At 37.4% G+C, this 25749-nt stretch overlaps 3 protein-coding genes across 4 annotated transcripts; 2 read left to right on the top strand and 1 right to left on the bottom strand.

The window, feature by feature from the left end:
- Positions 1–2165: 2165 nt before the first annotated feature.
- On the bottom strand, positions 2166–22075 carry LOC131436455 (protein lin-54 homolog). The gene is made up of 6 exons (XM_058605181.1): positions 21622–22075; positions 20906–21051; positions 19814–20847; positions 19231–19752; positions 3735–3880; positions 2166–3283 (listed from the first exon to the last, which is right to left on the bottom strand). The coding sequence occupies exons 1-6, from the start codon at positions 21629–21631 to the stop codon at positions 2829–2831; spliced, it is 2313 nt and encodes a 770-aa protein (XP_058461164.1). The 5' UTR covers positions 21632–22075; the 3' UTR covers positions 2166–2828.
- Positions 7597–9470, top strand: LOC131436457 (uncharacterized). 2 transcript variants are annotated; one of them, XM_058605184.1, is made up of 2 exons: positions 7597–7813; positions 8350–9446. In XM_058605184.1, exon 2 carries the CDS (start codon positions 8350–8352, stop codon positions 9337–9339), a length of 990 nt encoding a protein of 329 aa, XP_058461167.1. In that variant the 5' UTR covers positions 7597–7813; the 3' UTR covers positions 9340–9446. The 2 variants fall into 2 exon arrangements, with proteins under 2 accessions (XP_058461167.1, XP_058461168.1); XM_058605185.1 differs by lacking the exon at positions 7597–7813 and adding an exon at positions 8193–8230 and having other exon boundaries at positions 8350–9470.
- LOC131436456 (uncharacterized protein K02A2.6-like) lies at positions 9557–13035 on the top strand. Its single transcript, XM_058605182.1, has 2 exons — positions 9557–12482; positions 12562–13035. The coding sequence occupies exon 1, from the start codon at positions 10054–10056 to the stop codon at positions 11740–11742; it is 1689 nt and encodes a 562-aa protein (XP_058461165.1). The 5' UTR covers positions 9557–10053; the 3' UTR covers positions 11743–12482; positions 12562–13035.
- Positions 22076–25749: the final 3674 nt, after the last annotated feature.

Raw genomic sequence — 25749 nt, 5'->3', positions numbered from 1 at the left:
ATGACTAATGGAGCTGAGATAAATGAGGGTACCGTTACCCTACTTTTATCTCTACTATTGGTCGATCGTTAGTCCTGAACTGAAACGGTGACCTTTATTGCCGTTCTTGCATACACTTCCTCTTACACGGAACCGCAAAACAACCTAATTTTAAGTACATTTCACCCAATTTGGGGGTTCCGTTCAATAACCTAATTTTAAATAAAGTGGCTCTAGGTAGTTCCGTATGGCACATGCAAAAAATACTTAAATATAAGTTATATTTACTCTACAGTTGAGTCGTATTCACTTAATTTCAAGTTGGTATGGTTTACTTAATTTTAGCTTATTAAATAAAACTTTCGCTGTTGGGTGGTTTTGCTCTTTGTATTCTGACAACAATTGAAGGAGTGAACGAAAGGAAAAATTCAAAAGAACTTAAATATAGGTAAAAAGAAGTCTAATAATAGGTAGATTTTATTTTCCGTGTACACTTCACTCACAGATCATCTCACCCATCATGTCTCACATGAAAACGAGACAACCTCACAAAATTAACTGGATGAACATCGTTTGATAGCTATCAGTGGTTTGCTCATCTGTTCAGTCTGGCCCTTATTACCGTTCTCACTTCCACTTTCACATTCACTTCACTTACATGTCACTTCACGTGATTTTACCTATTACCAGTATCACGCATAGTGAGGTGATCACTGTGGTAGAAAAAAAAATAATTTTTTCAACAAAATGTTGGTGGCGTGATGTTCATAATCGCCCTTATTCTGAATAACGACGTATTGATTTTTCGATCGAATGCGGTTCGATCGAATCATAGCTACCTTTGAATCATAGCTAGCGTTATGGGGAATACAAATGAAATACGAGCGAAAAAACGATACGACGTTATTCAGAATAAGGGCAAATGACATCAAGTTCATTCAAGTAATTACTTTTGTCTCTGAAGCGACTTCCGTAATAAGGACCTACATTCACTTCACTTGACTTCAGCCGTGAAGTGATACCCATAATAAGGTAAATAAGGACACCGGTAATAAATGAACTGGATGAACATCGTTTGACAGCTTTGATTTGCTCATTTGTTCAGTCTGTATTATTTTATTCTATTCTACAATATTCTATCTTTTTCCACAATGTTCCATGGTAGACAAACCCCCAATAAACGTCAAAGATGGACTAGATTTACCGTTCGTTTGATGTTATCGGGTGCAACCCAATTGGGATACGTTCACTCCACTTAATTTTCACTTCACACTGATAATAAGGGCCGGTAGTATGAAAATGAAACATAAAACAGAGCTCAGTTAAGCCCTACCGGCCTCTTCAACCCCGGATTGTTAGAGCGTAATGCAATCAACATCTTATTCAAGTCGTTCCATATCTTATTTATTTAATTCAATAATGAAGCTAGAAGCAGTAACACATGTATTTATCAAATTGTAACGCTAATTGATTGTATCTGATGATGTTTGCAATACTGTCAAGCCCACCAACCATGGGAGGATAATCTAAGTCCCAAAACATATTTGGTTTAAAAGGTCAATTGAGGCCGATATTGTCAAAAATGATAACCTTGACATAATCCTAAATTACGGCAGATTTAGAATATTTTAAAATAATTAACATAAAGCGTGACCAATGAAATTCATTCAAATACCTTTGTGAATTTCATAAGAATATGAATATGTAAAGTAAAAGTGTTTATAATTTTCTCTATATATCACAAGACAATATATGTATAATCACGTCTGAAAGTCATGATTCGATTTTATGAAATTCGAATATCATTGTACATGAATGTATAGAAAAACAAAGAGCTGCCCTTACGAGAAACGGATCGAGAGAAAAATGATTCTTGAATTAAAATTTACCGAAATATATATCCGTCGAAAAGGGTTAAATTCTGAGAGACATGTGCCGGAGCATTGATAGAAAATAACAGATCTCTGTACAACTGATTTAGATGACAGAATGGATAAAACTTCAACAGGTGATGGTTTCACAAGGCGTTGGTTTTACAAGCCGGTTCCTCAACCATATGCGGACTCCAATATGTTAGGATTTCTATCGAGTAGGATGATCATGATACAAACTAATTATTCGATACACTTGTAACTGTCGTACACTAATAATCATCGGGATTCGGTTGAAACAGTCAATCAAATTAATCAAAATTTAGCAAGAATGATTTGCCTTTATATATTTATATTTTATTTCCACTCTATCAACAATGAGACAATCGATTCATAATGCTATCGCACTATGAATCACCGTCAATCTTTAGAACTGTTTGTACACTATCTTACAAATTATCATCCTATTTGCACTCTGATGTAACTAATTTTATCTATCTAAATCTTTGAGAAGATATTTCTGTTCACGTTCGCGTCAAATTTACTGCTACAATTGTGTTGAATTCAAGGTTCAATCCTTTATAAACAAAATCTAAAGTACAGCCATGCTATTGTAAAACAAAAGCTGAAGACTAGTCTTTACAAAAAAAAAAGATAAAATGAAAAGTGGTGAGATATAATAAATATTAATACAAAGGACTACTTCCTTTATGTTCATTATGTTAGAAGAACATTTATTGCTAATGAATTTGATATAAAATTTTGGTTAAATAACCGTGTTATTTTAATGCCATCATTATGGCACAAACTAAACTAATATTCAGTATCAGAAGAATAAAGCGTCCGCGTTCGTATAAAGGTAAATATATGTGCAATATACTCTTGTTCCATGATTGAACAGAAAACTAAATCAGTGAGTACAATAATGTACTCAATAAACTCACACATACAAACACACACCTACTTTACGACTACCATTTAGCTATCCGATTTTGTAGAAAAGTCAATTATCTCCACCAGACAGCGTCCAAACTCCTCTAGAATCATGCGTTCAGCGGTGCGTATATTGCACCCACGCTTCTGGCATTCGTCCGCTTGCGCAATCATGCATTGCACCGTCGCCTCAATCACGTCCGGCGTCATGAAGTTGTACGGTTGCTTTGAAGGTGGTAACTGTGTGAGATCCGGCTCCGCCGGAAGTAATCGCTTCACTCCTATACTGGATGAACATTCGCCAGATCCCGAAACGACAGTGGCCGGCGTTCCAAAGCTGGTACCAGCGTGTTCGGTTTCTGCCATGGTGTCGTCACCGGATAATTGTTCTGAATCGATTCCTATTGCAACGCCTGCTTCGCTTCCAGCCGCTATTACGCTGCTCGACAGACCCGTTGCGTATTCGTACTCTTTAGCGAATTGCTCGGTGTTGCGACAACCTGCAAGGGCAAATATGATAACAGTCAAGAGAATGAGAGAGAGAATCAGAAAAAAACAGTTCAGTCAAAGGCAATTCCGAATGGCACCGAACACAATACAACGTCTTCGCATGATTTTCTTCTAATAGCGGCCCTTACACGAGTCATTAAAAATGTCATTAATAAAAAATAATATCATTTTAATGAACGTGTAATGGTGCACTAATGACGAAATTTCAAACAAATTTGAATTACATCATTAGTTAGTCATCATATAAAATGACATTTTTAATGCTCGTGTAAGGGCCGCTAATGAATTGGATACTAACGCATAACAACGGAGCAACATTGCGATGCGTCGTTGGCAAACTTCTATTTGCTTCATGCTTTGGGATGTGATAATCACGGGTTAGTTTATTATATCGTACGCACAGCGTAAGGATTTATACACAGCTGAAAAGAGGACACTTACCTATGCATTTGCAGTTGCCGGAACATGGAATTTTCGCCTCGTAACACTCGCAGTAGTTTTTCAGACAACCGGATCGTTTGCAGTTGCAACCCTTCGTGTGCTGGCGCAGGGAATCTTCCGCGGCACTGACGGCACACACTTTCGGTCTGGAAGTAAAGAAAAATACAGAGCTGGTGAGAACTATAATTGAAACGAAAAATTACACGATGCAAGTTGAACAGCCTACTATGATTGCATGATTAAATTTTCCTATCTCGAAACTGTAAAATGACCCACTAAAAAAAAACACTGTGTTTGAGAATTAGATAACTTCTGAAAGTAGATCGTGTGTGCGATTTGAGCTTAGCGGAAGTCCTATCGAAAATCTTCAAACACATCGAGGGTTATTTTATCCGCAGCGAAAATATTCGAGATCAAGAACGATATGACGTAATACAATGTATACAACAATACTTGGAATAACATTTAAGGGAAATAACATTTTGTTCGATGTAATAAAGCAGCAATTAAGAATATTTCTAGAACTATGCAAAGGTAGCAATTTTTTTGTTCATATGATACAGTTTTAGATCATAGAAACTGAAACGAGACTGTTAGTTTATCATATCACATCGTATGTATATTAAATTGATAAAGACTGTCCCAGAAAGTATCGATGTATTCGAAAACCATTACCATTTGTCGATAATTGAGAATTTTACATACACATGTATACATTTCTTCCTCACCACTTGTGTAATTATTTGTTTTCATCAGTTTGTTACAAATTTACAATTTTTTTGAATCTTCGAACCAAAAACGGAGCAGCTAAAATGCAGACCTGAACAAGAAGTATCGATCAGGCCCAGAGTTTAAAAGTGGTAGTGAATGAGCAGCGAAATCTACGAGAATTCCGATTACAAATCCTTCCCGGGACCACAAATGTATACGATTCGAGATAGAAAAGTATTGAACCAGTCCAAGACGTTGATTCGAACTGAAGAATTTAATAAAAAAGCTTTGGTCTGACAAGATAGTTGTAACTGCGGTTCACAACCCTTCACCACAACTGCTTCGATTAATAGCGAAATATTCATCAAGGAATATTTACAAAAATTTACGGTCTTCCGTCTTTCCATTACGCAATATCAACGGTGAAACCACCAAAAATGTTACATTCGTTCTTAAAGGCATGTTTACTCCAAATAGCCCGCAAATTCTCACAATTGAAGAATTTTGGGCATTTTCGAAGAAACACATCTTAGGAAACATGTATCGGAACCAGAAACTACTCAACAGTTTGATAAAGATTAGACTTAAGTACCAAATCTTGTCGGCAGAATGTAAGGATTTATTAGAAACCCGAAAGCTGGGTTCGAGTCCTGTCTGTACGGTAGCTTTTTCTCAAATCAAATCCTGCTATTCATTTTTGTCAGTCCTTTTTTTGAATCTGATTCCCCATTGGATGATTCGAATGTTGGATGTTCAGATACCTTTTTAATGATAATAATAAATAATGAAAGACATAGTTATTTCTCGTAATATTATTCAAATTATTAAAATTTAACTGAAATCCCACCAGCTATGACAGCCATTTGTATAAAATTGTGAAAGTGTCAACTTCGCGGAAGAAATAGTGTTTGCATTTTTTCGAGTCCTCAAATGACTGTCGCTTCCGATTCCGAAGATATAATGATAAAAAAGACGTAACCCACAACAGCTTGACAAATTTCAATTAAGTTAGACTTATTTAAGAGCTACTATGAGGTCATCAATCAAGTTCGGAAGGATTATGGTGAACATTTCCGATTCGGGAGATGTAATCTTATTGATGATGTAAACGAGAAATCGTGGTTTTTTTTTTCAATATACTAAATTTTCTCGGAAATTTCGAAATTCAACGGACAAAAATTATCACCTCAATTTATTTTAAGTCGGATGTTTTGATGGATGAAACTTTCAGAGAGTACATTTATTTATTTATTTACTATTATTGTGTCCATCGGATACAAGATCTAAATAGACAATTAGAGTGTGAAAAACCCATTTGAATTGAACTGTTCGGCGCATCTCAAACAGGCGCATCAACCACTATCTTTTCAAAAACATAAACGAAAGTAATAAAACACAATGTAACTTAAAGCTAGTATCACAAATGTCACTAATAAAATAATATCTTAAAAATTCAAATCACAGTGGATCGTTTCAGTTTTTTCGCGAAATGACTAGATGATTCACCAAACTCGAAAAGATCCTCAACAGCGGTGAAAGTTCGAATGGAAGCTGTAATCGGTTCATAAAAGCCAAAACGATTCCTGTGAAATCTCTGCTGAAGCAGTATTGTATTCCGCAGTGTCCTATTCGGTATCCGAAAATTTACATCAGAGCGTAATTCAGGAGCATCAATTTCCCCAAGAGTTGACATCTATCCTGATATGGCGGCAGATTTGCAGGATTTTGCCAAGGTAAGTTTCGTAATGCCAGATGAAGGAATCGTTTTTGAACTCTTTCAATGCGTATGCTCCACGAAAGTTGATAAGGAATCCAAACTACTGAAACATTATCTAGAATAGGCCGGACAAGTGAACAATACAAAGCTTTCAGGCAGTGAGGATCTCTAAAATCCTTAGCGATTTTACTGACAAAGCCCAATTGACGTGATGCTTTTGAGATGATCTGTGATCGTTGTAAATCAAATGATCTAGCTGTATTCCCAACTCGCGAACTTGGGTAACTCTAGTCAAGACTAAGACATCGATGTGATAGTCAAATTTAACAGGCCTCAGAGTACGGTGAAACGTGATCACCTGACATTTTGCGACGTTGATCATAAGTTTGTTTCGACTACACCAATCTACGAACGATTCAAGTGCATTTTGCAACCGCCAATAATCCTCCACAGTGCGAATAACGAGGTACAATTTCAGGTCGTCTACATAAATCAGTTTGCAATCAGTTCCCAAAGCAAATGAAACATCAATGAAATATAACACGAAAAGCAAAGGTCCTAAACATAAACACTTGCCACCCGGTGAACGACCACGATAGGTTAAAGCCGGGTATAAATAAACGATATACAATACAACACTTACTAGCTATGTTTTGAATAGTAAATTTTTTCAATCTTTTCTCCTAGACTAAAAAAATTCTGCGTTACACTTTTGCCACCTTTTTTTACACACTTTCAACCACTCTATCTTCAAATCCTTGTCGATTTAGATGACATTCTTTGCTTTTGCTTGCTCTTTATAATCACCCCGATTTTTTCTATATTGTCGAAGTTCTGGTGAGTGTGGCGGATTGGCATCATTCGACCCAAAACATAGGCTTCAGTAGCAGCGATAACTTCCTCATTCGAGTCAAATCTTTTTATCTGGAGCATCTGTTTTAGATCAGCAAAGAGCCAGTAATCGCTGGGGGCTGGTTCTGGAGAATATGGTGGACAAGGAAGCAGATCGAAACGAAATTCGTTAAAGTTGTCTTGGAAAAAGATGACTTGTTTTATCTTCATATGAGAGAGTTCTTTTTCTATTTCGCCTTTCAAACGCAACAATAACTCAATGTAATAGTCACAATTGATGATTCTTCAGATGATGTGCTGCTGTTCGGATGAACCAGAAAACTATCTTTTGCAGCAACTGTTAGTAGCACCTCAAAAACTGTAAGTAATTTTATTTCAGTTTAACATTAATTTCATTTGTTTTTATACATACTCAAATAGTATCCTCTTTCCTTTTCTCACAATATCGAATCCTTCCTAGATCTATCTTTTTCTACAAACTTTGTTTGTACAATTCAGTTATTTGTAAACATATTTAATAGTTTTTTTATTTACATAATTGTAGAGTTCGGTACATCTCGAGTACATCTCTGTTGATAAAAAGAGAAGAGCAAACCAAAAGCAGAGTAGTAATAAACCAGAGTGTAAACTTAACAAATGCCACGGGGGCAGAATAAATTGAACGGTGCATCTGGATGGTCGCAGATCCGTTGTACTGCCAGAAAAGCGCGTTGTTTTGTGCCCATTAAATATATCCGAAAACACCTTCCACGTTTCGCAGCCTTTACAGATTTGGCACAGCCGGTACGATCAAGGAAAGGTGAGTGGTGTTGTGGATGATGTTGCTAATAAGCGACATTAAAAGAGGGAAATCTATCAGGTGAAAATGGCCGTCCAGAGTCTTTTTTTTCTTTAAACTAGCAAGTCACTAGAAGCACACACAAGAGTAACCAAGATAGAGTGATTCGTAGCTAGACCAGCGACCTGCTGCAGAGCAGGAAGCCATAAGAGTTCGCATAGACGGATATGAGAGAAAGAGTGAAATATAACTCAACATATAATGCTTTCCGAAGAGAGAAATCAGTGAGGCCAGTTGGAACTGTAGCACAAATCAAAGAAAAAAAAAGGAAAAAACGCCTGAATATTAATGGAACTAGGCCAGCTGAAAGCTGAAGAGTGAAAATATTTTGTTAGGCCAGCTGTAAGCTGAAGGACGTTGGATTTTTTTTCTCTAAAGGTGGACGATTGTGTGTGGTTTCTTTTGTTGTGCGCAAATTCAGCATATGCTTGTTTGATTTGTTGAACAGAATAAGTGCCATAATAAACTCCGGAATTCAAATATTCTTCGTATTTCAGATGAATATCGGGCATAAAGCAAACTGGCCTCTAGAGCCATTCAACGATTCTGTGAATGGACAGGATCTCAGGCGTGAATGGGAAGAGTGGCATCGGTCGTTTAAACTGCTATTGGAGTTGAGGAAAATTGAAAATCAGCATGATAAATTAGTACTTTTATTGTCACTGGGCGGACGTGGATTGCAACGCATATACTACAACCTAGGCCCAGTTTGTGATGAAATTTATCCGGAAGCGGTAAAAGTTCCACTCATGCCGACGGAAGAACCGGAGTATGATAATGCAATCAAACGGTTGCAAAACTTTTTTGTTGGTAAACGCAATGATCGTGTCGAGTTAGAGCTATTTCGTTCGCTGAAACAATCCAGCGACGAGTCGTTCAATAATTTTGTGCTGAGACTTCGTATACAAGCATCGCGATGTGCTTTCACAAATCGAGAGGAAATGGAAATCCTACATCAGATTACAATGGGAGCTAAAGATGAGAGAGTTCGCGACAAAGGCTTGGAAAACGTCTTCAGTTTGGATGAATTAACAAATTATGCTGTAAATCGAGAAATACTGATGAAACAGAAGGAAAAGTTGAAGTCATTTAGTGAAGAACTTGTTCCGGCTGGAATTGCTACCATCCAGTCGAGACGATTGCCGCGATCTAAGTTCGCAAACTTTCAAGGTAGTTACACAGCTAATCGAGGTTTTCGTGAAAATTTTCAACGTCGTAGCGTCGATTCAGATTGCGGGCGTTGTGGCTCAAATCGTCATAAATCAGATTCACATATCTGCCCAGCACAGAATGCAAGATGTAATAAATGCTTTCGTACAGGCCATTTCGCACGGAAGTGTAATAGCGGAAAGAACTTCAAGTCAAGACAACACCAACAACGATATCCGAATCCTGGAGAAACCAATTCCCTCGAAGGAAGCATTGAATGGAATGAGACTCTCCCGACTCGACCAAAATTAAATGAAACGGCGAAGGTAGATGATTAATTGAAACATTCACTATCCATGCTCCAGTTTGTAGTTTATCTAGTATTGCCACTAACTGTTTTTTAACATTTTAAACCCTTATTTTTCATTCGAAGGCTCGAAGGATCGTGCCACGTTTTTTTTTTTTTAAATGTTGAGGATTAATAAACTAATATGGTATTTTTTTCACAAAAAAAAAAAAAAAAAAAAACCTTTTGTTCTTATTAGGAAAGTAATCTTCCCAGAAACGATGGAACAGTAACATGTTATGTAGACAAATACCCAATAAACTTTCTCATCGACTCTGGAGCCTCGATAAATACTGTAACCGAAGGAGCGTGGCGTACACTGAAAGAAAACAAAGCGCATATTTATAAAACTAAATTTCAATGCGATCGACAATTCAAAGCATACGCAACCGATACCCCATTACGAGTTTTGATCGTGTTTGAAACATGGGTTTCAATTAACGAGACAAAACCCCGAAGTTATGCAGAATTTTTTGTTATAGAAGGTGCGAACAAATGCCTCCTTAGTAAGAGAACTGCAGAGGAACTCAAAGTATTAAAAGTGGGACTAGACGTACAAACAGTGGAGGATAAGGATGTACCCTTTCCGAAATTTCCAAATATTCAGGTTAGGCTGTCGATAAATAGAAGCATACTTCCTAAGAAAATAGCTTATTTAAGAGTTCCTGTACCCTTAGAATCGAAAGTGGATGATAAAATTGCTGAAATGCTACGTAGTGATATAATTGAACGAGTCAAGGGCGCACCAGAATGGATTTCACCGATGGTCGTTGTGCCTAAAGGCCAGGCTGATGTTAGACTTTGTATTGATATGCGATATCCAAATGAAGCTATTCAACGCGAGCATTTCCCACTCCCAGTGATAGAAACATTCTTAAACAAGTTAAGAGGATCTGTATATTTCTCAAAGTTGGACATTACTTCAGCATTCCACCATATTGAATTGCATCCAGAGTCCCGACCAATTACTACATTCATGACAGCTAAAGGATTAATGCAATTCAAACGATTAATGTTTGGGATCAACTGCGCGCCGGAAATTTTTCAGCGCATTATGTCCGAAATGCTAATTGGAATTGAAGGGGTCATCGTGTATATTGATGACATTGTTGTAGTTGGGAAAACCCTTTTTGAGCACGATTCACGACTTGAAGAAGTTTTAGATGTACTTAAGGAAAACAATGCAAAGCTGAATGATGCTAAATGTGTATACCGCGTTAAAGAATTGGAAATATTGGGCTTTAAAGTCAATGCGTATGGTATAAGTCCATCTGATGAGAAAATTGAATCAATAAGAAATTTTCGTCGGCCTACAACTAAAGAAGAAGTACGAAGCTTTCTTGGACTTGTCAATTTCGTGGGTCACTTTATTCCGCGTTTATCAACACGTAGCGAACCATTACGTCGATATATCCGAGGAGATGACAATCTATATGGCGAAGAGCAACACAAGGCATTCAACGATCTTCGTGATGAGCTGTCAAATGGAGTTCAGAAGCTTGGATTTTATGACCCTGAAGATATCACTGAGTTATATGTCGACGCCTCATCAGTAGGCCTAGGTGCTGTTCTGGTACAGAAGGATAAGTGCAGCGTACCACGAATTATTACTTTCGCTTCTAAGGGTTTAACATCCGCCGAGAAAGCCTACCCACAAACACAACGTGAGGCGTTAGCTGTAGTCTGGGCGGTGGAAAAGCTTTATTTATACCTGTATGGAATTCATTTCACAGTTTTTACCGACCACAAGACATTAGAGTACATTTATGGTGGGAAGTATCGCGATGGTAAACGGGCCTGCTCCCGAGCCGAATCGTGGGCGCTCCGCTTACAGCCTTACGAATTCAAAATTAAACACATCCCAGGAGTATCAAATATTTCCGACATATTATCAAGACTTTGTCCAGCATCTGAATCAGCGTTTGATGAGGAATCAGAGCACTTTCTCTTTGCGGTGGGAGATGGTCCGTTCGCCATAACATTGGATGAAATTATTAATGAAACCCATCGTGACGATATACTGGCTTCTGTAATGAAAGCCTTGCAAACGAATGAGTGGCCCAGCAATTTATTTAGATACCAAGCATTTCAGAACGAATTGGGAATTATTAATGGTGTATTGGTGCGAGAGGAAAGAATTATTCTTCCACTGAATCTAAGATCTAGAGCATTATCAATCGCACATCGTGGGCATCCTGGAGTGGTTTCCATGCGACGTATTCTTCGCGAAAAAGTATGGTGGCCATGCATGGATAATGACATAAGCAACACAATACAAGAATGCGCAGGATGTGCAGCGGTGAGCAAAGAATATCCTCCTGAGCCAATGATAAGGAAGAAACTACCAGAACGAGCGTGGCAAGAAATCGCAATAGATTTCTTTTCGGCGAAGTAATGCGCCACTTTCTTGGTTGTTGTGGATTATTTCAGCCGATTTTTGAAAGTAATAGAAATGAAGAGTACAAACGCCTCTAAAACTATAGAAGCCCTAGAGAATATATTTTCGGAGCAAACCTATCCAGAGACTATAAGGAGTGATAACGGTCCCCCGTTTTCAAGTGAAGAATTTGCTCGATATTGCTTGGAAAAAAACATCAATTTGATTCGTACGATACCGTATTGGCCTCAAATGAACGGGTTAGTCGAGAGACAGAACCAAGGGATTCTGAGAACATTACGCATAGCAAAGGCCACGAACAGTGATTGGCGTAAAGCATTGAAAGATTATGTGTTCATGTATAACACCTCCCCGCACTCGGTTACAGAAAAGGCTCCTATGGAGCTATTGATGGGTCGGCCAGTGAAAAATCTGTTACCATCTCTTCGAACAGAACCACGATTACTTCGTGATGATGAGGTAAGGGAAAGAGACGCAATAAAAAAAAATGCAAGGGAAACTGTATGCAGATAAACGCAGGCATGCTAAAGCTTCAGATATTGAGGTCGGAGACACAGTTATAATGCGAAACTACGTGACGGGAAAGCTAGAACCGAAATTTCGGCTTGATCGCTTTAAGGTGATTAAAAAGACCGGTAACGATACAATCATCGCAAACGATGAAGGTTTGATATATCGACGATCCGCCAGCCATCTGCGAAAGTGGCCCTCGCCAGAATTAACTGATGTATGTAAAGGTATGTGTTAAAATAACGACCATAATAATGAATTTTACAGTGAACAATGGTTTAAAATACACTTTGAATTCATTTTCAGATTTACCCTCAGAACCAGCTAATTATCATTCTTCAGCTTTAGATCATCGTAATCAAACATCAAAATACACCACCGATATTTCTAAAGAGTTGACACCCGAAACGCAATCAGAACAACAAAAGTCTCACTTTAAAACAGCTGCACAGGATCAGTTATTAAAGCGCCCCAGCAGGACCAGAATCCGACCACAGCGATATAGTCCTTAAAATAATTCGGTGTCGCAAGCTAATATGGGCTTGCAAAGTACTTCCTTCAAGGTAGAGAAAGGATGTAGAGTTCGGTACATCTCGAGTACATCTCTGTTGATAAAAAGAGAAGAGCAAACCAAAAGCAGAGTAGTAATAAACCAGAGTGTAAACTTAACAAATGCCACGGGGGCAGAATAAATTGAACGGTGCATCTGGATGGTCGCAGATCCGTTGTACTGCCAGAAAAGCGCGTTGTTTTGTGCCCATTAAATATATCCGAAAACACCTTCCACGTTTCGCAGCCTTTACAATAATCATCTTACGTTTGGTTGAATATGGCCTTCGACGACGTTTTCAGCTAAGATTTTACTTCACACAATCGGTTTCACCGACCTACAAACACAATTCAATAATTTCAAAATCTTATACTAAGTGAATTTAATTTTTACCTTTCCTTATATTATCGACACTATTTAAACTCATCTACCAAACTATTCAACCAATTTATTCAAATTTTAGCAAACAATATTAGCAATCCGACATAAAGCTTGCTTCAGATAGAATTGGAACAAAGACAATTGCCTGTATTTCAGTTATTTATTATTAAATTCAAGATATATTTTTTAAACAAATGTAGCGTTTTCTTCATACTTTTAAGAAAAAATACGGATAAAATTATTTGTCACGGTTTCGAAGGAATTCTCGAATTTTTTCTGTAACACGGCTCATTAGGTGGCGCACACCTTCTTCGTCCATCGTTTTAGCTATTTTATTCCATCAGGTCTTTGACAACCTTTCCCTTTCCATTGAGTCTCCTCTTCATGATTGCCCAGTATTTCTCAATCGGGCGGAACTGGGGGTAGTTGGGTGGGTAAAGGTTTTTCGGGACAATCTGGACCCCTTTCTCTGCACACCATTCTTGAACGACTTTGCTGTAATGACAGCTTGCCAAATCTGGCCAAAACATTACGGTGGGATCGAATGAACGGCAAAATTCGTTTTTGGAGACACTCTTTTTGGCATAGTTCCAATGTCATTGTCGAAAACTTTCGTTTTTTTCCACAGCTGCAAATGCACTGCCAAATCATAAATTTTCTTGCAAATTTTTCGGCAAAACAAATTTAAATTTGGCTGGAACATCCCCCCGAGCCGTTGCCAAGCAAAATTTTTGACCTGGGATTTGTCCGAAGTCAGCCTTGACATAGGTTTCATCGTCCATCAGAAGACACCCGTCGAACTTCCCGTAAAAAAATAAACCATTGATTTTACAGCATACACAATTGATTCACAGTTAGATATATGGGTTACAATGCATTTTATTGTATCTTGACAAGATTTTTTTTCATCTCCAACGATTCAATATATTGTTCCTACGATTCTACAATTGAATTTATTGTACACGTGGCGTTTCAAACAATATGCAAACTGTACATTTTATTGTTTTCCAAGAAAACATGTATGAGAAATCTTTATGATTTGAATTGTTACGATACTTAACAACCTATACATTCTATTGTAAAAAGCATTTTCACAATTGATTGAATAGTGTATAACAATACATTAAAATATTTTTCAATGGTCAAAGCAAAATTGTGGCAGCTTTTGTAACAACAAATCGTATTGTTTTTCTACAATATTTTTTATTCAGGTTGGTCAGCACCTGGTCATATAGTTTCCGAGCACGAATTTTGATCACACTATTCTGTTTTATGGTCCGATTTGGCTGTTTGCTAACTCGATACGACTTGATTCCTTCCCGGAGTCGAGTTCTCCTCACGGTACTATGGGCAGCACCGAATTTTCTGGCTTAATCAGGGTCCGACAGATTAGGATTCCTCTTAATCGTCTTCAAAATCTTACCACGCAGTTTCCGGTCGACAGTTCCATTCCGACGATTGGCTTGAGGCTTCCGAATCGTCGTCAATGTTTCCTTACACCGTTTGATAACGCGCCATACGGTATTTCTGGGCAATTTCAGCTGTTTAGCTAGCCTAGATGCAGACCCCAATGGATTTTCCAAATAACTGTGCACAATTTTTTCCCTTCTTTCGACTTCCATGTTGATTGTTTGCAAAGTACAATCGATTTGCGGAATGTCAAAAATCATACGTGAAGCTGACAAAATTCCCGACACGTGGGCGCCAAGAACATCTAAATCCATCCACCAAGAGCACCACAATATGAGCAAAAGTTTGTTCCAATTCTAAATGAAGAAGCTTTAAATTCACTGCAAGATGATATGCAATATTAATGTTGTTGACGTTTTTCTTCTAGTTGTTTTTTTCCTTTTTTACAGCACTCACAACATTCCACCTTTGTGATGTACGCTGATCAAAATTTGTACGATCGATTCATATGTAAACAGTACATCTATTTAATGTGTTTTTTCATTTCAATACATAAACAAAGCGATTTGTTTTAAGATTTTACGTGAAAATTCACTAAGATGCAAGATGAGATTATTTTTCACTTAGCTTTGATGTGTTTTTCTTTTGGATGTGATGTGGTTTGCTATTGAATCGAACTACATGTGTTAAACACATCATTTTCAAGAGGTAATGAGCACAAATGTATGTGCAAAACATTTGATGCGATCAACTGTGTTTCAATTGAAATCGATATGAAAAACAATGTGACATTCATATGAAATTCATATAGAATATAGAGGTGATACATCTTATCATTTAGATGTGCATTTCAGATGAATGAAACATGAATTCCACTAAATATCAACAGGTTTTACACTCATTTAATGAGTTAAGTGTACATTTTTCTGATTTTCGAGTGTTCTACAAGTAACGATAGTTCAAATGCTTTGCACATGATGCTAGCGTGCAAATTATTTTCAGTGTATGTCACTTGAAAGGGGGTTCGGTGATTTCTCCGACATATAAATAAGTGCACTAACTTTGCTCGTAGATGGCTGAACCGATTTTCACAAAACTTAGATTCAAATGAAAGGTCTTGTGGTCCCATATAAAATTCCTGAATATTATTTGGATTCGACTTCCGGTTCCGGAGTTATGGGGTAAAATGTGCAAAAAAAATTAAAATATGTGGTCTAACTTTTCTCATAGATGGCGCGATCGATTTTCACAAACTTAGGTTCAAATGAAAGGTCCTGTATGGGACGTAATTCCTGAATTTCATTCGGATCCGACTAGGCTTGGAAAAACGGTGCCCATCTCAGCCGAATCAGGTGGATTTGAATTTTTATAATTGCACGACTGCTTCATCTTGCTCTGCATGTTTTTCGTACTTTCGATGATACCAGCATGCTTCCGATTCGCTTCTGGGTTTTGAGAGCAAAAAAGGTCGCATCACCTGGTTCAACACTATGCAACCAAACACAGAAATTGAAAATCGATATTTATCTGTATGAAAATTAAATGATCTGTATTTTAGAAAGGCTGTATCTATATTACTGTTTCGTGTACAAAAATCGGTATAAATACCGATAAATCGGTATAGTTGGCAGAGAACAAGACAGGATTCCGCACTAAGGACCTCCAGTTGTTTGTTCATTTTTTGCATTTCTTCATTTACGGCGGCTTTTGGCGAAGTTTCGACAATTTCCACTCGCTTGGCTAATGGAAATGGTCAGTATGGGGATGACATCCGTTGCAGAAACAGGATTGTGAGGAGATCGTCGTTGTCATTGAGTACGTTTGCGAGTTCTTGCATCATAAACAAGCAGCGCTTCCGACTGTGTGAACCTCATTTCTGGATCAGTTTTTCCGAATTCTGGAAGTTTTACTGAAACAGCGGCAGTGCGAGGAGTGTTATTTTCATCATATGACATCTGACAATATTAAAGGGACCTTACACAAGAACCAGTATGGAATGGTGGTGCAAGCAAGAATTTTCGTGTTTGTACAATAAATTAACGCTTGATTTTGAGAATTGATACACCTGATCGACGGTTGAAAAAAACTCTATTATCAATTTAGTAAAGTGATAAATTTTGGCCATTTCAAAAAGGTGTTCGGTTACCGGTACCCCAAGAAATTTCGCTAGAATTGGAAAAATATAGGGTAACGGCTCCCTATTTCATCAGAGCTCCTATTTCCATCTCATCCCTTCACCTCATTACTTTGAACATGAATAATATCTTACAACGTACCTAAACCAAACTGTCGAATGTTTTAAAATGATTATTCAAGCTATACTAATCGATTCGTCTCAAAACATGCTCACTATTTCGCACAGTTACACTACTATTGAATGCTGCATAATAAGTCATGTTCACTTGCCACTTGTTTAATTAACGTTTAAAAACCACTTGATTGCGCTTTGTTTTCATCTCATTTGGTTCGCAAAGTTGCCAAGTTTTCTCATAATGTTACAAAATAATTTAACATAAAGGTTTATCAGTGTTCATCATCAAATATTTGCACAAATCATTTCCATTTTAACATATGATCTGTCCGTTGATTAATAAACTTTTAAAGAAGTACTGCAATCAAATGTTAACAGATACTCAGAGAGAAAAGTCTAACTTTTTACTTCTCACTTTTTATGAACCTTTTTTATAAATCTGTATTAAATTTAGAAAAGCTGTATAAAACCTGCAATCTGATTTAAATCAGTATGCGAACGCCAAAATCTATCAAATACAGATAAATCTGTATAAATGGCTTTGGTTCTGCATTTTGTTTTTAGAAGGGATAATGCCTAAATAGTAACAATTCTTTTTTTTTTTTGTTTTTTCACTCTCCAAAATAACTGAACAGTAAAATTTTAAATTTAAAACGAAAGGTAATGAAAACGATCCAAAAATTTTTAAATGATTTCAAATTGTTTCAAAAATTTTGTGTGTTGTCTCATAGTTGGCATTAGGCCCTTTTTAAAGAAAATTCTGATATTTTGAACCTGAGAGTGTAATAGTGCAATATTTTGGTTTTGATTGCTGTCGCCATTGCTAATTTATAGGATGAATAAAGGACCAACGATAGGATGAATATAAAACCTTTGAGATGAAATTAGGAGCACAGTAGTGAACATATCAGAAGCGTTTTTAGCTGATTTTTCAAATATTATTTTAATTTCCGAGGAATGTGAATCAATTCCCAACATGGAGCAAGAGGAATTAAGTAGAAATATGAAAAAAATCATAGTGATTTTAGTGGCTAAATCAGGTTTTTAAGATAACGTCCTTATACAAATGAGATGAAATAGGGAGCCCTTACCCTAAGTAAAAATTGCAATTATTCAAAGAAAAACGGAATCTATTCTTTTCGGAGGCGTTTTGGACAAAAGTTTTCATTGTCTGATGGTGACTTCGCCTTGGCTCTCTTGGACAATGATTTGGATGATTTGGTGTTGATTATGTCGGTCTTCTAGCGGCTTTGCGGGATTGAATACGTTTCTGCAGTCGAATTTATTGGCTTCTTATCCACTAAGCAATGTTTAATGGCATTAATCAGTGCATTAAAGTTTATTTTCCTTGACTTGGACGATTTGTTCTAAGTCGCCATGGCTAACAAAACCAGAGAACCAACGATTTTACTTATATGACGGATGTATTGAAGCCGTCAAGTTGTCCACGTGTTGCATATCACCCGAGATGCAAGAACGAAAAGATCGCGCCAATTTTCAAGAGTGTGTAATTTCTGACGAATATCTGCAAACAATCGGAAGTTTCAAAAGTCTGTGAAGTCTTTGGACGAGAAAAGGTTTACATGTTAACTAAGAAATTTGATAATTTGATTTTGAACGTGCTGCTATTACACACTCATGGCATTTGTCGGAATGACGCTAACTGCTTTCTGTCAAAAGTTACGGTGGGGTGCCGGTAACCGAACATATTCCTTTACAATGATTCTAATAAATTAATTATCGATATCCAATTTTGAACAATTGTTGATTGTGGTCCAGTTTAAATGTTACTACCATGTCGATAATAAAAAATGAAATTACTGGTCTTCGTGTACTCTTTAAACTTCGCGAACAGTTTGATCAAATCGATAGTCCCACGACAAAAGGGCCTAATTGCAAATGACAGTTTCTCTTTGTTTACTTTTTCTTTCATGATTTACCGGATTGATTTTATATTTGACACCTTATTTTTCGCAAAACTTTGAAGTTAAAACCACAAGCTTTCGGTTCGTATTGAAAACATTCAAGAAATTTTATTAATGGCTCCGTAATTATCAAAAAAGAAAGTAAACAAAGAGAGACGCTCATTTGCAGTTAGGCCCTTTTGTGGTGGGACTATCGAAATGATAGAACATCCGTTTGCCAAACCTAGCCATTTTCCTCTATAACTACTGACAAACCGTTTGTTTGAAGATAGTTGTGCACCTAGTTTCAACGCCATTGAACTAAAATTCGAGTCAAGTTCAAGGCTGATTCTTCTATCGGATTTGCTCCGAGCAAATTCAACTCAATTTGGTGAAAAATGTTTGTTCAAAAAATAAAACAGCCAGTCAATTCCAGGTTTCTCTAGCGAAGCCCGACATCAATCGGCTACGATACTTACTTGAACGCACTAGGATTCCGCTCCAGTGTCGCGCGGATTGCTTTCTGCCGTTCCTCTTCGTTATCCAGGTTGTTGTAGCAATCGCGGCAGTTGCAATTATAGCAAAATTCCCCATTGGCAAAACAATCACAGTACAGCTTCAAACACTGCGACTTGGTACAATTGCACGGACGTTTTTTGTATGCTTCATCGGGATAGGCCGTCCCAATGGGCGGACCCCGACGGGTTTCATCCTCCGAGCCGCTTATCGACTCGCGCTTCACGGAAATAATTGCGGGTGGGTTGCTCATAGAAGATCCCTGCGTTCCTGCGGAACAGGAATTAGCGACTTTCACCTGCCTCGTATAGTCGGAAGGCACCATAACGATTTTGGTTTTGGTACCACCTGCCATTACGGTGGTTGTACCTTTCAGTTGGTTGAGCTGTGACGCGGTTAGCGTTGTCACCATATCCGAAGCGTTGCTGTCTTCTTTCCGAACTAGTGTCACGTACCGAGTCGAGTCCGGTTCTCTCTTGATGACACTGGAAGAAATGAAGCGAAACATTAACACATTGTTTTATGCGACATTTGGTTTCATGTTACCCTATTTGAGATTCTTCGTTCGACACAATTACTTTGCGAGCTGAACCAGCTGCTATCGCTCGCATCTGCTGTGAATTGGGCAAACTGCGAGCGGTCGTCACATTGCCGTTGCTTACCACGTATGTTTTAGAGTTTTGTACAATGATTTTTGATCCAGGGCCAGTACCAGCGTTCGATGGTTTATTCACAACTTGAACAATTTTTCGTCCAATGGTGGTAGCATTACTGGACCCAGAATTCTGGTTCAAAAACCGTACATATTGTATGCCTTTGCCCGGAATATTGATTGCCTGAATTTGTCCCGACTGTTGACCTGCCTGAATGGCACTTTGAGGCAGAAGTACTTTTTGACTATGTATAGCAGTTTTGGTGGTAGCCGTTGAATTTGGCTTGATGAGAACTTTATGAGTTTGGGCTGATGTTTCGGGAGCTTCCTGCTTAACTCGAACTACCTCAGATCCGGTCGTAGCACTATGAAGAATCTTGACCGGTGATTTCATGACTGCAGTTCCCGTGGGTCTAGGTTTAGCCACTGTCACCACCTGTTTCATTTTGTTATTCAGTAGACCCATTTGATGGGCTTCCGCTACAGTAACGGTTTTGGTGGTGGTTCCGGCGGTTCCGGATTTTGTGTGAATCACAACATGGGTTGGTGCTTTGGCGATGACTTTCGTTCGGGGTGCGCTGGAAGACTCAGCTGCAGAAACCACTCGACGAACCAGGGCCTGAGGTGTTGCTTTTGGACGCATCAACACGCTTCCGTCGTTTTTGACCAAATGATATGAAGTTGTTTTCGTGGTTGTTGGTGTAGTTTTGGCATTGTTAAGTAGCTTCACCGGAGCACCCGAGTTGGATGGTCTTTGAATTAGCACGACCTTGCCGGAAGAATCAGTCGTGCGTATCAGATGGCCAGGTTTTGGGGCAATTTTCTGCAACATCGTTGATACTGGTTTGGCCGTGTTGTTGACAACTCGCTTCACCGTAATGTTTGGACTGTTTATCACTGATCTTGGAATGCTTTCCTCCACTAGTGCCTGTTTCGTAATAAAAGATTAGGGTGTAAGCAACCGCAAACATTGAAAAATAGTTTACCTCTGATTTTATGAAACCAATATCATCGTATTGCTCATCTTCATCCCCGGAATATTCAACCAAATCATCTGAACCGACCAAAGTTCCTTCTTCCAAAGTGTGCATACCAAAGTCCTCGGCACCGTCATCATAACAATATTCTTCATCTGTGGGGTACGGAAACCAAAATTGAATGAAACTTCTAAGATGCATCAAAGATATGGACAATTGGTCAAAAACCATGAAAACACGGACGATGTGCAGATAACAACACTGCAAAAATTCAAATATTCCTTCGTGAACAATGTTGAATAGCGCTTATAAACTATATCTCTAGCTGTTTATTCAAACCATAATCACAATGATTTACTGTTATATACGTTTATTAAACTACCATGAGTAATCATTTCCAAATAATATTACCTATAACATAAAATTGGTACTTTGGTAAAACCAGACGGTTGTTGTAATTCTGCATTAAAACTAACACATCGGCATAAAACACACTTTGAGTATAGTGCTCAACTCTAACGACAAAACTATCGACGTATTTTTATACACAATAAATTTTAAAACCCGCTCAAAAACTTTCTCATTACAGATGTTTTACTTTCTGCAACAAACTTTACATCAACAGATGTATCACTCTCTCCTACCAGACTGCCTCGCATTTCGTCCATCTTTTCAAATTCAAATTCAAAACAATGCAAATATTATTTCAAAAATCGTTCACTTACCGACCTCCATTCCGTCGTTTATGCCTGGCAACTTCCGTTAAAAATAAGCTGGTTCACAGTACGATAACACCAGTAATCAAAAAACAATCATTGATTGGCTGCCAACAAGTACCAAGAATCGTCTACCCGTTCGATAATCTCCGATATTTTCAGACTCACCGCAGCAGTTCCAACTGGAAAACTGTCACCACACTTTGCTGGGGAGTCGTTTTACTACTGAATTTCAGCAGCTCACAAATCGACGCCAACGACGCGTTCTGACAGCTTCACAAATGATTTCACTAATTCCACGCACGAAGTAGTACTATTTAAGACCACATTCGGTCGCCGAGGCTAAATAAATACGGAAAAATAGCGCTAGCAAATAAATTTTTCAAAAATCAAATTTATATTTTCTTCGTTTTTCTGCACTTTTGGCTCCTATTTTCTTATTGGCAAACTTGTCAAACTGCGACTGCCTTGCGCGCTGTGAAGGCGAACAATGTTGCCAACTATAAATCGATCGTTATTCGGCGTCGCCACAATCGTCAGACGTTATAAACAGAGATGCCAGATATTTTCATAGAAAATCTGTATTGATTCGTATAAAATATCTGTATTTATCTGTATTCGCTAATAAAATGAAATTTCTTCAATACAATTATGTTAAAAGGTGTTATTCCAATATATTATGGTTATAGAGTGGTAGATTAAATTTCATATTATATATTATATTCATCGACGAAATTTCATAGTTTTTTCCTATCAACAACAATTGAATTATGGTGCCATATACTTGTCTAATTTGAAAATGTTCACTTCATAAGTTGAGATGGATTTCCAAAACCCAATATGCAACGTCGAGTCAGGTAATACAACTGTCAGTCTGGCAATAATGTTTCATGATGCCAAGACTTGTCTAACTATTAAGTTCAATTTAGTTACAAATTTTAATATAAATGGATTTCAGTGTTCTTCATTAAATATCTGCACAAAAAATATATATTTTAAAAAGTGATTTGTACGTTGATTCCTAAACGTTTATCTCGTCATTGCAATCAAATACTAATAGAAAGCTCAAATACTAATAGATAGTTTAATTTTTTCCTTAATACTTTTGGTGAAATCTGTATAAATCTGTATTAAATTTAAGAAATCTGTAAGAAATTTGTACTCTGTATTAAATCTGTATGCGCATGTAAAAATCTGTATAATACAGATAAATCTGTATAAATGGCATCTCTGGTTATAAAGACGATCGGCACCATGCAAAAAAACGATCCATAGTTGGATTTATGCAGACCCTGTCAACTTGAAACGAAACCAATCTTCAGTTCAACAACGCCATCGCACGGCCTCATATTCAACATATAATTTATTTATTTATTTATTATTGTGAAATCAACAGACACATTCACTCAAGCAAATTGAGTAGTGAAAATCATAAGGCAAATCTTATGATGCATCAAAAATCACCAAAATCATAATTTCATAAGATTAATATGAACAATATACCTCTGCAACATACATCTCATCTATCACTATAATAGTTTTCATACGAACAACTTATGAACTCCACAATATATGAGAGAAGTTATGTTTGTTATAGAAATTTCGCACAATATTCCTAAAAAGTTCGTATTAATTTCATAAGGCGTTTTATTGGAATTCCAATTTTCGTGATTTCATAAGGCGGTCTTATGATTCGCTTACGATATTCTTGTGGCTAAAAACCATACGAAATCATTATGAAATTCCATATATTTTTTGCCTGAGTGTTGTTGTCCTAATGACGAGGACGAACATTGATATTAACCCCACGGAGCAATTCATTCAAAATATCTGCTATCATCAAAGCACGCGACAGCTCTCGTCGTACTTGTAGTGTGTCAAGACCAATCAGCTATTCGCGACTTTCATAGCTCGGCAGTTGATGCGGATTATTCCAAGGTAATAATCGAAGAACGAAACGTATGAATCTACGTTGTATAGATTTTATTCTATGAGCTCCATTGAGGTGAAAAGGGTTCCAGACTACTGAGCAATATTCCAAAGTAGAACGAACGAGTGTACAGTATAGAGGCTTCAGGCAATAAATATCATTGAAGCGCTTAGCCATTCTAAATGAGTCCCAAACAGCGAGAAGCTTTCGCAACAATGTAGTTAATGTGTTAATGTGCTGTTTGAACGATAATTGCTCATCGAGAAAGACACCAAGATCTTTTACGCATGTCGATCTACTAATCATGAATCAAAGAGGGGGTGGGGGGGGGGGGGGGGGGGGGGGGTTGCTCAGTGCTGCTATTTTGGCGCGCAAGAATTTGACATTTCTCTTTCCTACTTCTATGTACAAGATCCAATGCGAACTCGCCTGAGGGCGTCATGCTCGCAAAAAAGGATGTAGCCAATGATTTGCTCGAAAAATGTGATAGATGGATATCTTTTTAATATGATGTCTTCGATTTATTAGTTTATACAGGATTCAGGAAGTTTCCCATTGCTGATTTTTTCTAAACATTGACTATATTATATAGAAAACTTGTATACCAGGTAGAATAACAATTTTCCTTGTTATTTGTAGAAAAAATAAAATTTTCAAATGAAAATTTCTTTAATAATAAACAATAACAAACCATTCCAACAAACTGTTGTTGGATCAATTTCGTACTGTATGCAGTCAAACCGATCAATGTAAAACAAAATCTAATCGTTTTTTAGCGGGAATTGTTGTGGAAGGTACTTCACACTGTAGGAATCGTTATGGAAGGCACTTCACACTGTAGATTCAAACTTTGACTTTGAGATAGTTTTTACCGCAAGATATTTTCAACTTAAGTACGATTCAGACGGTCCGTCTCCTTCCGTCACCGTCATCGAAACGTCAGCCACCGTCAAAATTAGTTTGATACTTTCTTTACCGGAACGTTCACACGTTCCGTGGCGGTGACGCCGTGACGTTATGTGTGAATGTCTCCATAAGGGCATGTTCAGGAGTGTTTTAGTTCTTGATGCACAATTTATGTCAGTTACAAAATTTAAATCAGAATTTTATAACAAGACAAACTGGCAGTTCCAGCAGTGTTTTACTCGTGTTTCAAATATACAAAAAATAGAACGGCATCGTAGATCAGTTTTAAATTTGACAGAAGAACTGGTCGAATAAATAGAACTAGAACGGCTTGCTGGGGATACGTTTGTTCCAGTTTCTGTTATGTTATTGAAGAATCCAACCAATTCTTTTGCGATCGCTGCGCTGCCCGAGTGGCGAGCTTTGAACTAAGCGATGGTGATAATTTTCAAATTTTTCTTGAAGATTCGAACAAAATGCTGTGTTTTTATTTTTTTTTCTTATGAATCGAATACTAACATACAAAAACGTGTGAAAATTTGGTAAAAAAATCGATCATTAATGATTCAATAACTTTCCGTGGTATGTTTGATTGATATTTATGGAGAAATCGTAACATGAAATACCAAATTTGAAGAAGTGAGGTTGGGTACTGTTTTCATATCTGGGATATTCTTTGTTTTTTGGGTTGGATTTTGAGATTATTTGATAAATTATGATTACAAGTTTTATGGCTAGACTATTTACTCATGTTTTATCATCTACATCAAATCTGTATGTGAACTGAAAATTTCAAATTTCATTCGAGATTGTCAAGAGTATAGGACAATTTGAAATCATATGTTTGATGACAACACGTGAATAATCGTTTTTCTTACCCATATTAGTAAGGTTTTGCCGTCTGCATTCTTTCAAACTCAAGTAAATTGAAAAACTTGTCAAAAAATTTTCTAAATGCATGGGATATGTCAAAACACTCACCATAACGCTATCTCGTGGTGACCACGCTGATTGGATTGTTCAATAGATCTTCCATATAGAAATTCTAGCTGCTGAATTTGGTCTAAATTAAGTAAAACTAGATTTCCCACTGTACGGTGACACTGACAGCCCTTCAAGTGAGAAACGGCGTACTTTTTTTCCATTAGCTACTGTGGTTGTGTTAAATGCGCAGAAAACTTTGTACATGCATTTCAGGAGCATTTACGCACCCATTCTATACCAGACGGCGCTTTTGGTGTCACGGGTTGCTCAACTACAGTACTATTACACTGGGGAATCTAGGTTTATTTTATTTATAA

This window comes from Malaya genurostris, chromosome 3 (assembly GCF_030247185.1).
Source record: "Malaya genurostris strain Urasoe2022 chromosome 3, Malgen_1.1, whole genome shotgun sequence".
In the NCBI taxonomy this organism is placed as follows: Eukaryota; Metazoa; Arthropoda; class Insecta; order Diptera; family Culicidae; genus Malaya; species Malaya genurostris.
Note: the sequence above shows the minus strand (reverse complement) of the source record. Positions and strands in the feature narration are given on the sequence as shown.

Coding starts and splice junctions, on each gene's coding strand:
- LOC131436457 (XM_058605185.1), top strand. CDS start 8,350: ATGAATATCGGGCATAAAGCAAACTGGCCTCTAGAGCCATTCAACGAT.
- LOC131436456 (XM_058605182.1), top strand. CDS start 10,054: ATGCTACGTAGTGATATAATTGAACGAGTCAAGGGCGCACCAGAATGG.
- LOC131436455 (XM_058605181.1), bottom strand. Junction 3,881..19,230: donor CGGAATCCTAGTGCGTTCAA/GTAAGTATCGTA, acceptor CTTTACTTCCAG/ACCGAAAGTGTGTGCCGTCA. Junction 3,284..3,734: donor CGGCAACTGCAAATGCATAG/GTAAGTGTCCTC, acceptor TTGCCCTTGCAG/GTTGTCGCAACACCGAGCAA.